The following is a 16,040-nucleotide window of genomic DNA, read 5'->3' as shown; positions in this document are numbered from 1 at the left end:
TAAATCTCCAAACCATTCTAAAATAATCAAATTCATTATAAATGATTTACCAGTCGATAGCATTAAACAATATTTATGAATATATCCATCACCTAATTTCTAATTCACCTTTTGTATTATTATCATTTTTCCCTTTCACTTTTTAATAACCTAAATCCTCTGTTAGCCTTCACTGAATGCCTTTTTTTTTTGTTCACAGTATCTTCAAATTTCACACTGGCTGGATCGTCACCGATGCGGAACTACAGTTACAGTCCAAAAACAGAATGCTACGCTTGAATACACCTCGGGAATCAAAATAGAATGTTTTTTTAATATACTTTACAAACTTTCCGTCACCAAAGGGTAAATGTAGGTTACATGATACAACGCTGATTGGCAAAATGAAACATAAAATTGCAAACTATATATGTGGCAAAATCAGCAATAGACACAAACATAGGGTTGGAGTCAAATCTTCCATAGCACGACCCCAATTACTATATGATATAGTACAAATATTACGCTTAAGCTGTTGACTCATCCTCATCTGGCCCATGATACTGCCTCGATTTCATCCCTTGCAGATTTATACAATTCAAGCCTCTTAGCGCATTGCAGCCTGCGCTCCATCAATGCTGGATCCTCGTCCAATAGCTGTGCCAGCTGTTTGCCCTGCATAAAAGAGCATAGTTATTATGGAGACGATATAAAAGAGAAGGGGCTCAAGATACAGGCAACCATGAAAGAGAACCTCTTTTTTCCCCACTACTGTATAGAAGTGATTGAGCAGAGATCGCTTAGCTTCTCGAACTTGACAATAGACCGCTGCCTTTGGAACGGAGTTCTTGAGCGTTTCTGACACCATTCCTATGTAAGATGACACATTTGACGCTATCCTCCTGAAATGTCCATCAGTATATCGATCAACTGTAGGGCCAGTAGGATTCCCTCCCTTCTCCACTTCCTGTGGGAGCTTCCGGAAGAAATCTACTGTTAAATATGCTGCCTCCATGTCAACCAACCGCAGTACTGTTTTACGGCTATCCTCACGGAATCTTTCCAAGGCTTCATAAGAGGCAGCTGCCAGTTCATTTTGGAGGGTGGGAAATCTTTTCAACTCCTGGCATTTGAACAATTAGTTTGTTTTATGTTATTCAGAATGACAATGATCAAGATGGTTGAAGAAAAATGCTTCCCACTGACCTGAGTCTCTCCTATCGACTTCCTTACCAATTCCTTCAACACATAATGCACCTGCAAAAGAATCTCAGGAATGCAACTAAAATCAATTTCTAACCCAAGTACAAGACAATCATATGGAAATTGTAGAATTGAAGTATCTTACAGCATCCACTGATGCTTCTCCAGGGCCCCTAAAATAACTGAGTGCACTCTCAATGAGGCGACGGTAACCTTGTTCAGGAGCAATTAGATGGGGCTGATATCCATCTGCTTCTGATACCACTTTCTTCACATTTTGAATAGAAAGATGCCGGTCAAATGGAAGTTTCTTAAGAGCAGCAGGGAGTTGATTGTCAAAAACTCCGTATATCCTATCACCACCTGGCCGCCTGTGATTTGTATTGCATGCATATCAGAAGCCAATTGTAAGATGCATTTTTTGATTATCAAATATTGTTGATTATCATGTACATAATAAAACAATATTAACAGAATTCTTTTAAAAAAAAATTCAATATTTTGTAGCGAAGGTTTTCTTCCCTTGCTTTTACACATGGATTCAAGTGTTGATGGCATGGATGTGATGCCCACTGGTTGGCACAACAAATCCTTCTCTATGGTCAAAGCTTAAAAGTTCAACACACACACGCGCACACATATATTCTATGATTTACATGAGTTTCAACAGTTCACATATATTGGTTTTCTTATGAGAAGCCTTCCCTATTGGTTAAAGTTTACAATTTGATTTTCTAAATCAACAAATACAGTAATGCAGTTCCCCAGAAAACCAATCAAGTAAATACCATACTAGATTATTAACAATACGCAGGTTAAGTCTTGACATCGAAAAGAACATGCCAATATTGGCTTTCAGAGAAATGCAGCACCTGCCCCCATAAGGGAGCTAAAGCAAACATCACCAACTTACTTCAAACAATGATTGTGAATCACCAGTAGCATAACAAGTCCATCTAGACATCTGAACCACATCTGAGTTGTGCCAAACTGTACTTAAAAACAACAGTAAATTTTATGGATACAAAAGTTTAGAATGTTATCGTCAAATGAAGGGGATTCCAATACTTCCTTTTCTCATAGGTCAACTTTTCTTAGAAGTAGGACTTCTAAAGTTCAGCTACAGGATAGTTCTATTGTACAAAATGATGAATAAATAAGGGATTAATTTGTTCAAAGCTTTAGAGATAAATGGAATGCTGTGGCCTACTCTGGTCCACATGAGCCGCCTTCTATACCTAATGAAAATGTTTTTAAGAGAGGTTGGACCCAAGTCCAAGCTAATTCATTAAGCTAATGAAAAAGTAAACAGCAAGTTTACTCTCAAATAGAGAAGAAACAAAGGATAACAACTCAAGCAAAACCTGTGAGGAAGAACAAGAAGCCACATAAGACAATACAGGGTCAGAGGACAAATACTCCTCAAATTAGCCCACCCATCAGCCATTTCCCTCCACTAAGCATAAGGCAGGTTTCAGCAAAGAGAGCTTCTTCTCACTGCAAACACTTGACCAACTATTCAGCAAAAACTTCACACTAGCAGTAACCTCCCATGGTTGGCTTCTGATGACCTGAAAAAGCCTTCTATTGCCCTCCAGCCATAAGGACAAAGTCACAACAATGAAAGCACATTCCATCCTTTATGAAGCCTAACACCAAATGCCAAAAACCCTCAACCCTATATACCCTGTACCTATTAAAATATCATAGGAGGACAATGAAAGGTTAACTGCTGCAGATACTGATGATGAGATCGAATATACTGTGAGTATGGCTTCTGAACAAGCTCCTGGACTTGAGTTTCCAGCCGCTTTAAAGTCTTTTGGTCAATTATCAAGAAAAAAAATAGTTGCTGCAGTGAAGAAATTTTTCAGCAGAACAGGTTCAGTGCAAGGGAGTGACAAGCCTTTAATCCCAAAGAAGAATGATTCAATGGTTCACAAAAATTACAGACCTATCAGTATACCCAATGGCCGGTTTAAAATTGTTGCAAAAATCATTGCAAACTGGATGAAAGGCCTTCTCCCTCAGATTATATTAGATAATTAGGGTGGAAGGAACATGTCAGATAACATTCTTCTTGCACAAGAAATATTACATTCACTGGAAAATGCATAAAAAAGAAAAGTTATTATGGCTATAAAGGTGGATATGGAAATGGCATGTGACATGCTAAATTGGCAATGCTTATGGTTGGTTCTTCAGGGTTTGATCTTCTCCATTAGGTTTATTAAATAGACAAAGGGTTGTATCACTTAAAATTCTTTATTTACTAAATGGAACCCCTACCTACTGATTTCAATCCTCTATGGGCCTTAGGCATGGTCCCCCCTGTCTCCATTTCTATGGGGCTACTTTGAAGGATAGTGAATGTTTAAAACAAATTTGTGAGGAAATATTGACTTTTTTCTGCAAAAATAAATGAACTTAGAGAATTTGACATACAATTTAACCCTTCCACTCCAGTTTCTACTCGGTAGGATATCAGTCATATACTTGGGATTTCAATCAAGAATGAACTATGGAAATATTTGGGAGTTCCTTTATCAGGCACTTCCATGAATTGCTCTGACTTTAGCTATCTGTTTGAGAAGGGGTTCCTTTATCAGGTACTTCCATGAATTGCTCTGACTCTAGTTATCTGTTTGAGAAGAGTCATAAGAGAAATGGAAATTCTTATCCTTTCCTGGTAGAACTACTCTTATACTATGTCTTACTTTCCACTTCCATGTATGCTTTAGCTAATTGTGTTACTACTTTAGAATGCTAGACAAGTTAGAATCTGAATTTAAGGCCTCCTTATGGGGACATTCTATGGATAAGCGCAAGCAACATTTAATATCTTGGGATAAAGTTTGTCAGAAAGAAAAATGGGAGGCCTGGGTTTACATTCACTAGGGGCTAGGACTGTCTTAATGGGCAAAGTGGCTGGTCATCTGGTTCTTCAACCTGAATCTCTTTAGGCCAGTATTATTTTGGCCAAGTATAGGTTCAAAGGAAGCTGGCATGAATTAAAAAGGTGAGGAACAGCTCGGCAATATGGAAGGCCATCTGTCAGGGTACAAAGTTTGCTAAGTATGAATTTATTTGGGTAGCGAGGTCTGGTAGGGATATCAACCTATTCAATCATCCTTGGCTCTCTAATGTCAAGATGGATAATTATAAGGGTATGAAGGTGTCTAAAATGATAACTAATCAGAGAACATCGGATGCGCAGAGATTAGCTGAGATATCTCCACAGGAAATGGTGCCTAAAATCTCAAATTCCCACTGCTGGAGGAAGCAGGAAGGATCAATTGACTTGGAGTGAGAATATGGAAACTAAGGTGAAGCTGAAGGCAATTTATAATCTTGTGGAACTGTAGAGCAAAATTCTGATGAATGTTCTTGAATATGGAAGCACCTGTCTGCCCCAGGTGAAGTATTTTTGGTGGAGGACTAAATGGGCAAGAGTCCCTTCTAAAGCTGTGCTTTAAGAGCCCTTCTCAATCCAGCACAATGCTTCTGTGATTTATGCAGCAATAATGAAGAGGATATTGGACACACTATTATTAGTTGTCCATTTTCTTATAGTGCTTGGAGGTCTATTAGTGACCAATGCAATATCAACTTCCCTAGCCATCATTACAGGGTTATACGTTTCTAGATAGTGGAAAAATGGCATGCTGGCTGCCAGGTTATATACTAGATGGCTGCTTTGAAAGGCAAGAAATGAAAGCATTTTTCACCTGAAGGTAGTAACTACTGATGCTCTTTGTACTATGGCTAGTTACTAGGCAAAGGAGTTCCTGTCTACTGTTTGAATTAACTCACCCAGCATGAAAGCAAGGCATTGGAATGGTTTGGGGCTCTGAGGAACTCCACTGCAGAAGCTGGTTTTATTATAAGAGATTAGAATGGTAAACTTATTCATGCTGCATCTAAATGTCCAAGTAGTACCTCTGTCCAGAAACTGAACTATATGCTGCTTCGTGCAGACTCTGTACAACTGTTTTCAAGTACAAGGTAACTCAGATAGGGCTGGAAGGGGGTTCTTATATAGTGGTTCAATAGATAAATAATCCAAGGTCTTCGGGTCCATAGCATCTCCCTCTCCTCAAGGATATTTGGCAATTCAAAAAGGTCATTCAGGTGTTCGTAGTTATATTTTTAGGGAGGGCAACCAATCTGCTGTTTGGTTAGCCAAGGCAGTATTAAAGGGAGATGTTGAGGTCTCAAAGCAGGAAGTTTTTCCCCCTAAGCTTTCTTCTTTAATACCAGCTAAGGCTTGTGGATGCATCTGTTTCGGATTTTAGTTCTTATACTCCATACCCATTGTAACCGGAAAAAAAAATGTGAATCACAAATAACATGATCGATCCATCTAGACATGTGAACCACATCCGAGTGCCCAGATCATGTGCCAAAATGTGAAGTCAGGACTAAGTCCAAACAATATTATGGAGCACGATATGCTAATCATATTTGTGTAATAGTTGCATATAAAAAGATAGTTAAAACTCCATACATGGTTTAAAAAACACATTTAAGGACTTTACCCTCCATCTAGATGCTCTTTGAATATCTTGTCAAATGCACGACAGAGTTCCAATATGGTGTACAATTGAGCCTGAAGAAAAACAAAAATCATTATAGTTCCAATAATAATATTTTAACTTCATCAAATTTCTAAACTTCATGTTATATGCATATAAATGCCTCACCCCTGCATCAGCAGCAATGGGTCTACCAAGATGGTCCAACTCCGATTCAAGTTCCTCAACGCTTTTATTTATCAAAGATGTGATACTTGGAATGCGTGCCCTGATTACAGACTCCAGATGCTGAAATCCAAGTCCGTAGTTACAAATGCCGCACTCTCCAAGTTTTCAAACAAAGATACATGCATAAAAGTTAAGGAGCCAAAATATGTTACCTTCGAAAGAAGCTTAGCAAGATACTCTGACCCCATTTTACTGGCTAAGTGTGAGTAGTCAGGACTAGTTGCAAAGTATTCCCTTTCCTTCCGCCTGGCAACAATCATGTCGACATTCTTATTGATATCTGCTTGAGAACGGTTAACAATCCCAACCCAAGGGTGCTGCAGCCTATAGGCTCTTCCTTCAAGAACCTTTATAGCAAGCAATAATGGGATTAGCAATGGTAACCACATGTTAAGGTTTTCAGGAAAATCCATAAAGCCCTATTTGAATTCAATTTCTCAATTTTTTTAATTGTTCTCAGTTCTTAAACCTACATCAAGTGCATTTGTCCCCTTGTCCATCAGATCAAGCTTTGTCAACACTCCAAAAGTTCTTTCACCTAAACAAAGCTCAAATGTGTTACAAAAAAGAAAAAGTTCAAAGGAAGCCCATTATGCAAGAGAAAGAATAATTTTTCACAAAATGATTCTCATGCGCCAGAAAAATGCTTTATAAATTTTATTATTATCAAATGTGCTAATTACAAAACAACAGTAGCAGCATGACCATCATGATACTAAATTTACCACTTTTGCTGCTAATGTGACATTGTACCTGTTGGATCCACTTCCCGAGCAAGTTTAATGGCATCAGATGTCGCGATGTCTTGATTGGCAGGAGATATTGCCAATATAATGCTATTGGGCTGCAAAAGAAAACACATATGGTAACACTTGAAGAAACCGATTTAAAATAATTTAAGAAAGAGAAAAGCATTCAACACTCAAATGACATCAAAGAGGCAAAATTTTCATTAATGAATGAAATCTGAGAATTCCGTATATGTCCAAATTGGGGGAAATAATTTAACAAATATGATTTTACATCACATAACCACTTAGCAAAAAGACTCAAGCTGTACGCATACCATGCCACATTTCATTCACCATATACAACAAAAATTAGATAAATCTTTACAATTTTATCCTTGACCACATGATAACTTGTCCTTATCAATCAAAACAAACATTAACAAGATATGAAAATAATCCATAAACATCATTCATGATTTCTCTTGTAAAGATACAACCACTGATGTCAAATATTAATTGATGCCTGTAGCTCATTACTATGCGAGACAGGTACATGGTTTCTTGGCTAGAAAACACATTCAGGGCATGAAGAACCACAAAACTAGACCCACCTACCCATCTCTCATCCCTTCCCAATCCCGGGCAACTGGATTTCAGATCATGTCCGATCAGTCCTGACCAGACAACGGGGACTTGACATTGATGATCCAAGTTGTTGGATCTGATCTACTGCAACATCGACGGTACTGTCTCATACCGCTCGGTTCAAGGTGTACCGAGCCGTACCAAGGTTCTTATTTTTCAGATTCTAACTTACCTGCAATTCTACTTGATATAGATTATGGGTTCCTCATGGAGCTCTTTCCAGCTGATACCCATAAATGATTGGTTGCTCGTCAAATAGACTCCATCTCTTGACATAGGTTTTCTGAATGAACAATAGTGGGAACTGGTCATTCTTTATTTTAAATTCCCATTTAAGTACCAAAAAAAAAAGCACTCATTGCTGTCAAAAACCAGAAATAAATCACTCTTAGAAGCAAAAAAGCACTACCATGATGACCAAGTTGATAAAACTTTTACTTCTGAGCACAAGGTGCATTAATTATTAGCTAAGTAGAACCTCACAGTCTTGACAACATAAACAACCTACAAATTACTATTTGTACTTTTTTTGGTGAGAATTATACATGTTATTATCATGCACCTTCTGGTGCTAAGACATACCTTCTCGACATATGAGCGAACCATATTTTCAATATCTTGAACAATGCTTTCAGGTTGCCCCTCTGAAAAAGACAATATTGTTTACATTTGATGCTTAGAGTTTCTTATATGGTAAACCCATAGCTAACTGAAAGTGAAAATGGTATTTACCTACAGCAACCTTTGTCAGACCAGGTAGATCAATCAGTGTAAGGTTCACAACTGCCACAGTAAAAGAAATCAGTGAGCAGAGTCAAGATATGACATATACGGACCATAAAAATCTATGACAGACCCAGAGATCTGAACATATAGAAACATAACAAAGATAAGACATACGACGACGGATTTATCATCAAGCAGAAAAACCTAATGCATAGAGACAAGGAACAAAAACAACAATATATCAGTAGCATTCAATGATCAAGATCTACTTCAATCCAGTTGGCAATATAAAAAAACATGAGATAGAGATTTGAGCAATTCATGTTCAGTTATAGCTGTTTTGATTATAAGGAAAGGTATAACATACTCGGTTTAGTAATTACCTAGCAAAATTAGTTACCTACAAAGAAGGGGCATTTAGTTCAACTTTAACATGCCACTCGTTCGTGCTGAGAGTATTGCTAAAAATTGAACAATTACCATTGCCAGAAGTATCAGCAGACAGGTCTGTATGTAGGATCTTTGAATAATTAATGTAGTAACAGACTAGTAGATATGTCCGAATGCTTTCTTTTAACAGCAGATATTGGGTCACTGGTGGCTTGCATCCCTCTTTTTTTACACTAGCACAGGCAACGATTTTGAGGCTTGAAAAAGTGCATTTGCACAGTTCTGTTTCCTATGATTATTTGGTTGTTCCTCTCTTTCGTGATAGTACTTGCGATATGCCAACTGAATAACTACTACTGCAACTTTATGAATATAAGACAGCTAAAAAATATTGAAAAAAATCAAAAACTTAACCAAAAATCTTCTACATCAATCTGCCAGCTGAAAAAAAAATGACTTCAAGTAATGAAGGTAAGGGATAAGAGCTATCCAAATGCAGTCAACATATATACTTCAAGAAATGCATCAGTTGCTAGTGCATGCCCTGGACAGTTTAAAAATAATTATAAGAAATTTCAGCAAAGCTTCACGCAAACAGAAACAACCACCTTATCACATTATTTTATGTTAAACACAATCGAGATGATTAATGAAATGATGCTATAGTACAGATATCAGAAGGTTGTGCAAAATTTCTACTATACTTCTCACTCTACCGAAAAAGCGCCTGAAACGTAAAGGAATCTACGAGTAGTTTCAACGAGTTGCCCTATAAACCGCCCAAGAACAGAAAGAAGAGAAGGAAAAGTGAACCTGACAATCAAAAAGAAAGTCACCCATTTTAGTGAGCGATGGTTGATCTAATTCAAAATATTCATGCACCACTTCTGGGATGTAATCTTTGTTTCTTTCTGTCTCTATCGCATTAATTACTCACTAAAGGCATCCAAATACCTTCTCTCTCAAAAAAAAAAAAACCTAGTTGGTAAGCACGTACAATGCACATGCATGAATAGTTGAATACCAACTTGCATTTATTGCTACAATGAAATTCAATTCCAAATATTAAAACAAAATTCAAATTCAACCACAAAAGTACATTGCAAAACAATTTACCTGAATGCATCAAGTAATAAAAGTCATAAGGATGAAAATTGATTATGATGAAGAATAGGAAATATCAATTGTTTAATGATGGATGTCAGTTAAAAGAGAATAGTATAATTTTTTGACACAATAATGGTTAGTTTAAATCTTCTCTCATAACAATGGTTACCCAAAACCAAAAAGCATGGACATACAAAATTTGCTGTCCTGATGTGGATAAAGTAGGTTTTTGTTTGATGAATAGTGAGTTGAGCAATAACACTATTTTATAATAAACATGATTGTGGCTTTTCATCTTCATTATTTGAATGCACATACTTTTAATTGAATCTAAATGCATGATAAAAGAGTATCTTTTATTATCAAGCAATTACTCAAGCAAATAAAATTATTACTTTTATATCATTTTCCAATACTTTTCAGTTCCACCCTAAATTTATTTCCAAACAAACTTGATCTAGGATAACAACAATTTTCTTGGGTCCATTATTTGGCGATGCTGGCCTTGTTTCCTTGAGACTAGGATAGATTATATGCAAGGAATCAAGAAATCTTTTGAGTTTAGTGCAAACAGCTATAATGTCTATTAGTTTCTTCTCAAAACCAGCGAGTTTGTTACCCCTATAACAAGGAATAGTCTTCAGCAACAATTGGACAGCTATCCTGATTGTAGCCCAAGATCATGGCCTTCAAAAAAAATCATATGTTTCAGAGGCATTTCATCAAGCACCTCTATGGCTGCACCCAAGTTCCTCAATTTCAAATACACATGGAACAAAGCAGTCCAAGTGCTGAAACAGCAATTAGCCTTATTGTCCAAATACGGTGCTGGACTCTAGTCCTTATTGATTTCGACTACGGAAATGCCCACGACGAGGGGATGGACAGTGAGGTGGACGAAACAGATAATAAATAGTAAATAATACAAAATCACTAATCTGGATCTGTGAGGGTGACAGCAGTTGGAAAGAAGATGGAAGAAAAAGGGGTAAAGAAAATCATGACACCATGATATTTAGGTTCATCCTAACCAAATAGTGACCCAATTGTCAAACTCTAGGAACCCAAACATCGTTATCGCTGGATCTAATTGCCAAACCCATTTCAGGGGAGAATGATTTGACTTGTTGACCTTCCAACTTTATAATAGGACAATAGAAAACAAGATGTTGAACAACCAACAATGACAATCACTATTTTATAATAGCTACATCATATTGACAGAAGATTTTTTTTTGAATTTAAAAAATTGACCATTTTGTTGTATTTATTTTGGTAGCAACAACCTTGGCCACTAAGCCTTATCCATCCTTTCTTTGGTCAGCTTAACGGATCAACAGATTATCCCTTCGAGATTCAGAATGTTTTACAATCAGCTCTCAACCTGATGAAAACCCTCCATGAATTGGTGTTGATTTCTAAACTTTGGGCACGAAGGGACATCCCAAAATCTTGCAAAGTCAGAAGAACCGACCTTACTGGTTATACAGTCTGAACTCATGTAACCCAGGAGCAACACTCCAAGATTAGGCAAGGCAAAGTTGTTTATAGGGAATTCCATTATCTATCAGGACAAGTTATAAACCAAGGGAGAAACACAATTACCTCTTTTTCCCCCTGAGAAAAGCAAACACAAGCATACACTATTATATGGCAATATTTTTTAATCTTAATTTGCATCTAAAAGTTCTCACTGAGTTGTAGTTTATATAGTAGCATGTTGACCATATAAAGAAGCATTTAGTTGCCTTTAGCTTTAAACAAACCAATTAGGGGAGCAAAAAAATGATGTATGCAAGACTTGCAGTTCAAAGATAATCTTTGTCCTGAAATTGTGTCATAGACCAACAGTTGCAATTGGTTGTCCACTCAAAATATCATCAGTCATATCCTTTTGAGTTTTCGGTATATTCTAGCGATCTGACTTTTTTGGTCCTCTGACCTTTCATCAGCAAGGGCAGAGATTCTCAACTCATAGGGTTGTAACTGAGTGTCCAATATTTCAAAAGTAAGCATGATTGTTTGTGAAAAGTCAGAAATCCTTTCCAAAAATGAGGACAATATAAACTTAATTAAAGTATAAAGGGAAATAGAGAGAAAAGATTGAACAACAAAATAGACACATGGAAGACTATACTAACGAGATCATGAAAGCAGTGACAGCAGTCAAAGTTCACGATGTTTGTTCAAATGGTTACAGTGAGCATCATATCATGCATACTGATAACCAAAAGGTAAATACCAAGAAAGGAAAAGAAAATATTAGCAGATATCTATACCATTTGGTGAATAAATGCTGAGATGAATGGGAACAGGAGAAATTTGTTTTGTTTTCCCCGTAAGTCTATCAGTTTCGTCTTGAATTTCCTTGCGCACAAGAGCTACAAAAAAATGTAAACGTTAGAAGAGAATTTGATTTACATATGTTTTATTAAGATAAACAATAATTGCAGATAATGTTAAAATAATTTATATTGTTCTCTTGCCCACACATTTTGCACTTGCATATAGCCCAAGTTTATCATCGATTTATATGTAGTTAGAGCCATACTATGAAATTTAACTTGCCAAAGGACATGAGATAATTTAAATGTTCATGCAAGCAAGATGTAATTTCTAAAGTTGCATGTGAGTTGAGAATAACAAGATATATCTCAAGCCCCACAAGTTTTGAACCCGAGCAAGATCAGAAATCTAGACCTGATATCTAGATTGTTGATTAAAACCAAGTGTAAACCTAATTTGATTTGAAACCAGTAAAATTCAAGCCCAACATAGCTAGACCATAACTTAATCAGATTCAATTGGACGTAATCCCAACTCAATATACAAAGAATCTTGTCATGTCCATACAAAAGCAGCAGGAAAAAAAAGTAGAAAAAGAGTGAACTGGGATTCAAAGAAAAACGAAGTAGTGGTCTCATGAAATGATAAGGCTTCAAATAAAATTGAATATTAATATTGCCAGATCGTAAATGATACTCAAATAAAACAGAAATTCACCTTAGCTTTTCGCATTGATTGTTGCTATTCAGAACACGAGGCAAAAATAAAAGGAGCGACAATTAGTAAAAACTGATTCACATAAATACAGCATAATAAGATGTCTCCAAAACCATTACAATAGTGATTATCTCATTATAATGGCTCTTACTTTAAAACTGGACCAGAGGAGTAATAATTATTAGAGGCCGGACATGACTATAGCATTATTTTTGTTCTTTGGCTTTAAGTTGCGGATGCTTGAAGTGTTATTAGTAAAAGAAAAGTATACTTGGATTTGGTTCAACGATTTGTCTCTCTTTTCTTGTTCTCTCTCTTCTTTTGACACCCCCCTTCTTCCAACCCCAGTCACTTTCTCAGTTAATTTTAGATGCATGTACCTAAAGAACACAACAGAAATAAAAGGATCATCCCCTGTTTGTCTATATTCTACTACAGCTGTTCTAGTAAATACCTTTCCATCATTAAATGCATTTGACTTTAATCTAGCTTATGATAGACCTAATAAAATATGGTGTGATGTTGCATTTTTCCCTCTATAAGCTGAGAGCAGAATCTTGCCTTTTGGCTATGTTGCCACTTTCACTTACGAAAAGATCATTATGCTGACAACAACGTTATCAATTTACAACCATACCCATTTTCTAAGAAAAGGGAAGGGGGTTACCCCCACCCAACCACGTAGGTGTAAGAGAGTGGGATTTGAATCCAAAACATAGAGTAGCCCAATGACTTTACCAACTGCACTAGTTGGCACTCACAACTTGTTCATCTCAAGGGCATCATATGTGAGGTCATGTATATGATTCATCCTCTGTTCACCTTTAGGTCGTGTTACCACGCTTCCTTTGACTATCAACAAGTTAATTGCTATGTAAGATTAATGCACCAAAAGGCAACTTAGGCAACCATACCGGCAACTATTTAAGGGGCCACAAATTAATCTAAGCAACATCTAAACATGGTAGTGTTATAGGCAACACCAATCATCAAAAAGTTGAAGAGATTAAGTTAATTTTCATACAAATTCACTCAAAAAGGTTAGTTATTTAATAAGTTGAATTCTCTAAAAAATAGCATAGATGGCTGCTTGGACCTAGTAAATAGCCCCCACCCTCCCTGACCCAGCACAAAGCACCTCAACAAGGACCTAGTAATCCTTCCTGGGCAGCTTTGACCCATTTAAACGAGCACCAAAGTGTCTCCTGATTCATCCAATATAAGGATGAACTAATATGGATTGATGTGGCTAAATGTGGGACACGTCTTAACGATTTATAATCCTCAAATGCTCATCCAGGTACTACTTTCTGTAGTTTGTATGAAATATGTTATTCAAACTTCAACTTCTATCAGGTCCCAAAAGAAAACAGATCAAAAATATCTAACACGACAAAGAATTTGAAAGATGAGCAGAAGCGCTAAATTTGAACTTCAAGGATAAGCTTTAGGAAAAATACAAATAGGCAAACATTGAACTAAAGTATTGCTATGAATAGATTGATATGAATAAAAAACGAACAAGACATATATGGAGGTATTGCCTGGAAAAAAATGAACTAAGAGTTGTGGTCAAAGTTACATGGAAAAATCACAATAATAGAACAGGAAACTATGGAAGAATGGGGAAAAAATAACAATTATCCTGCTCATAAAATCTATAGACCATGGAGAAGGTTATAAAGCTGATGGAGCCAGACCATTACCCCACATACTAATACAGAATGTGCATGATTCTGAATAATGTTTGTATGACCTCTACTTACGACTAGTGATTGAAATCCATTTAAACATCACTGATGGTTGTTCCTATAAGCCAGATCCATCTGTACTGAGAGACAAACAACTGGTCAGTAATTACAGAATACCCTCTTTCTTGATTGGTAAGCATTCAGAAGAAGTGATTGAATTATAGGTGCAGCAACAGAAGCAAAAAGGCCGACACTGCTGCTCAAGGTTTAGCATAACAATCAAAAAACAGCAGACATGCTAATATCAAGATGCCCCACAATTATTTATGGACTCTGAGCCTCAATCACTTTGTACTGATTCAGAGAGGCAATAATCTAAAAAATATTAATTCAAACAGTCAACCACTTTGCAGCAGCACTCTCTCTCAGCCAAGAAAGTAAAAATAGTTTATATGATTTTATCTATGTAAAGCCTAAAACTATCTAAGTCCAGCCAAAATACTTTGAATCCCTACTCAAAATTTACAAATTTACATGACCAAAGCAGTCAAAGCACGATCAAAATGTTTCGTCTCAGCAAATGATATAAAGCATAAGTAACTCATATCAACGGGAACAAGATTGGGAAAAATACAAAGTAGCTCTGACAAAACTCCTCTTTTCGAGCAAAGGGAATCACGTAGGAGTTCTTAACAAAGAATGAAACTCACAGAAATCAGTGAATCTCCTCTTCGGCAAGTGAAGGAACTCGGCATACTCCACCTGCCCTTCCTCTGTCTTGTGTAGCTGCAGCACCAACGGCCGCCTCGTCACGATCCCTTCAGCAATGGGGAAAAAAAAAGAAAAATGTGTTCTTTTTTTAATACTAAAATCAGTGGTTAGAAAATTAAAAGAATAATGGTATTATATAAAAAAAAAAGTACAAGAGAATCAAGATCCGAGCACCCTAACCAGATCCACGAGGAAGGAAATCGCGCCCAACAATGCTCTCCAAGACCGACGACTTCCCAGAGCTCTGGTCTCGAACGGCACCAACATCGAGGTCAGAAGACCAAAAAAGAACAAAAAGCACTGTAGCTATGCCATGCATCAGCGGATAAAAGATTGAGTTCTGAGGGAAAGAGAACCTGTCCTCCGACGACAGCGACGGAGGGGAGCGCCTCCCAGAGAGTGGGCAGGGTTCCCTCGGCGCCACCGTAGTCGCCGAGGACCGTGCAGGCCCTCTGGATCCGATTCACGAGGCCGATCAAGCTCTCCATGGTCGTCATTCCGATGCCGAAACCCTAATCCTAACCCTAGAATCCGAAAGGGGAAGGGAAGTATCGAGAGAAAGAGACCTCGGGGAGACGATCACTTCTTGTTGTGGGCGGTGATGGAAGCTTCTATTTCTCATTCTAAATTTCTAATATCTTTTGGTCGCTCTCTCTCTCTCTCGTTTTTATTCCCGTTATGTCCTTCTCTTTTTATGCCACCGCCCACCGGCTGTGATCGGTGGAAAATTCTGGGAAAATTGACGGTCCGTCACGACATAGGAGACGGCGTTTACTTATTCCCAGTCCACAGCTGGTCTTTTCAAAATGTTTCAGATTCTCCGTTAAGGGCTTGGGGATGAGGAGGGATTTTTACCTCCTAAATTCGTTGCGGATTTTTTAAGCTCTCGGACGGTACGAGGCCCCTTGGAGCGTGATTGAGACACGTACGGCACAAAAATGATACCGTTTTACCGTTGCATGGTCCGTGGGCAAGGGATCCATCGTCAAATTGGATTGCCCTGGAAGTGATGGTTGTATAAAGGTGAACCA

The 16,040-nt window shown here is 37.4% G+C and overlaps 1 protein-coding gene across 1 annotated transcript; it reads right to left on the bottom strand.

The window, feature by feature from the left end:
• Positions 1-280: 280 nt before the first annotated feature.
• Positions 281-15,633, bottom strand: LOC103723634 (dynamin-related protein 1E). The gene is made up of 15 exons (XM_008814599.4): positions 15,366-15,633; positions 15,190-15,253; positions 14,949-15,056; positions 11,824-11,925; positions 8,054-8,104; positions 7,904-7,965; positions 6,699-6,789; positions 6,419-6,483; positions 6,098-6,292; positions 5,886-6,005; positions 5,721-5,791; positions 1,328-1,553; positions 1,186-1,236; positions 734-1,102; positions 281-654 (listed from the first exon to the last, which is right to left on the bottom strand). Exons 1-15 carry the CDS (start codon positions 15,504-15,506, stop codon positions 526-528), a joined length of 1,845 nt encoding a protein of 614 aa, XP_008812821.2. The 5' UTR covers positions 15,507-15,633; the 3' UTR covers positions 281-525.
• Between the last annotated feature and the right edge of the window lie 407 nt (positions 15,634-16,040).

Source organism: Phoenix dactylifera, chromosome 5 (genome assembly GCF_009389715.1).
Source record: "Phoenix dactylifera cultivar Barhee BC4 chromosome 5, palm_55x_up_171113_PBpolish2nd_filt_p, whole genome shotgun sequence".
Classification (NCBI taxonomy): domain Eukaryota; kingdom Viridiplantae; phylum Streptophyta; class Magnoliopsida; order Arecales; family Arecaceae; genus Phoenix; species Phoenix dactylifera.
Note: the sequence above shows the minus strand (reverse complement) of the source record. Positions and strands in the feature narration are given on the sequence as shown.

Excerpts from the sequence above, each read along its gene's own strand:
- LOC103723634 (XM_008814599.4), bottom strand. The coding sequence starts at position 15,506 with ATGACGACCATGGAGAGCTTGATCGGCCTCGTGAATCGGATCCAGAGG. Across the intron at positions 11,926-14,948 it reads GAGGAGATTCACTGATTTCT|CTCTTGTGCGCAAGGAAATT; the intron begins GTGAGTTTCATT and ends ATTTTTTTGTAG. Across the intron at positions 1,103-1,185 it reads AGTCGATAGGAGAGACTCAG|GAGTTGAAAAGATTTCCCAC; the intron begins GTCAGTGGGAAG and ends TTCAAATGCCAG.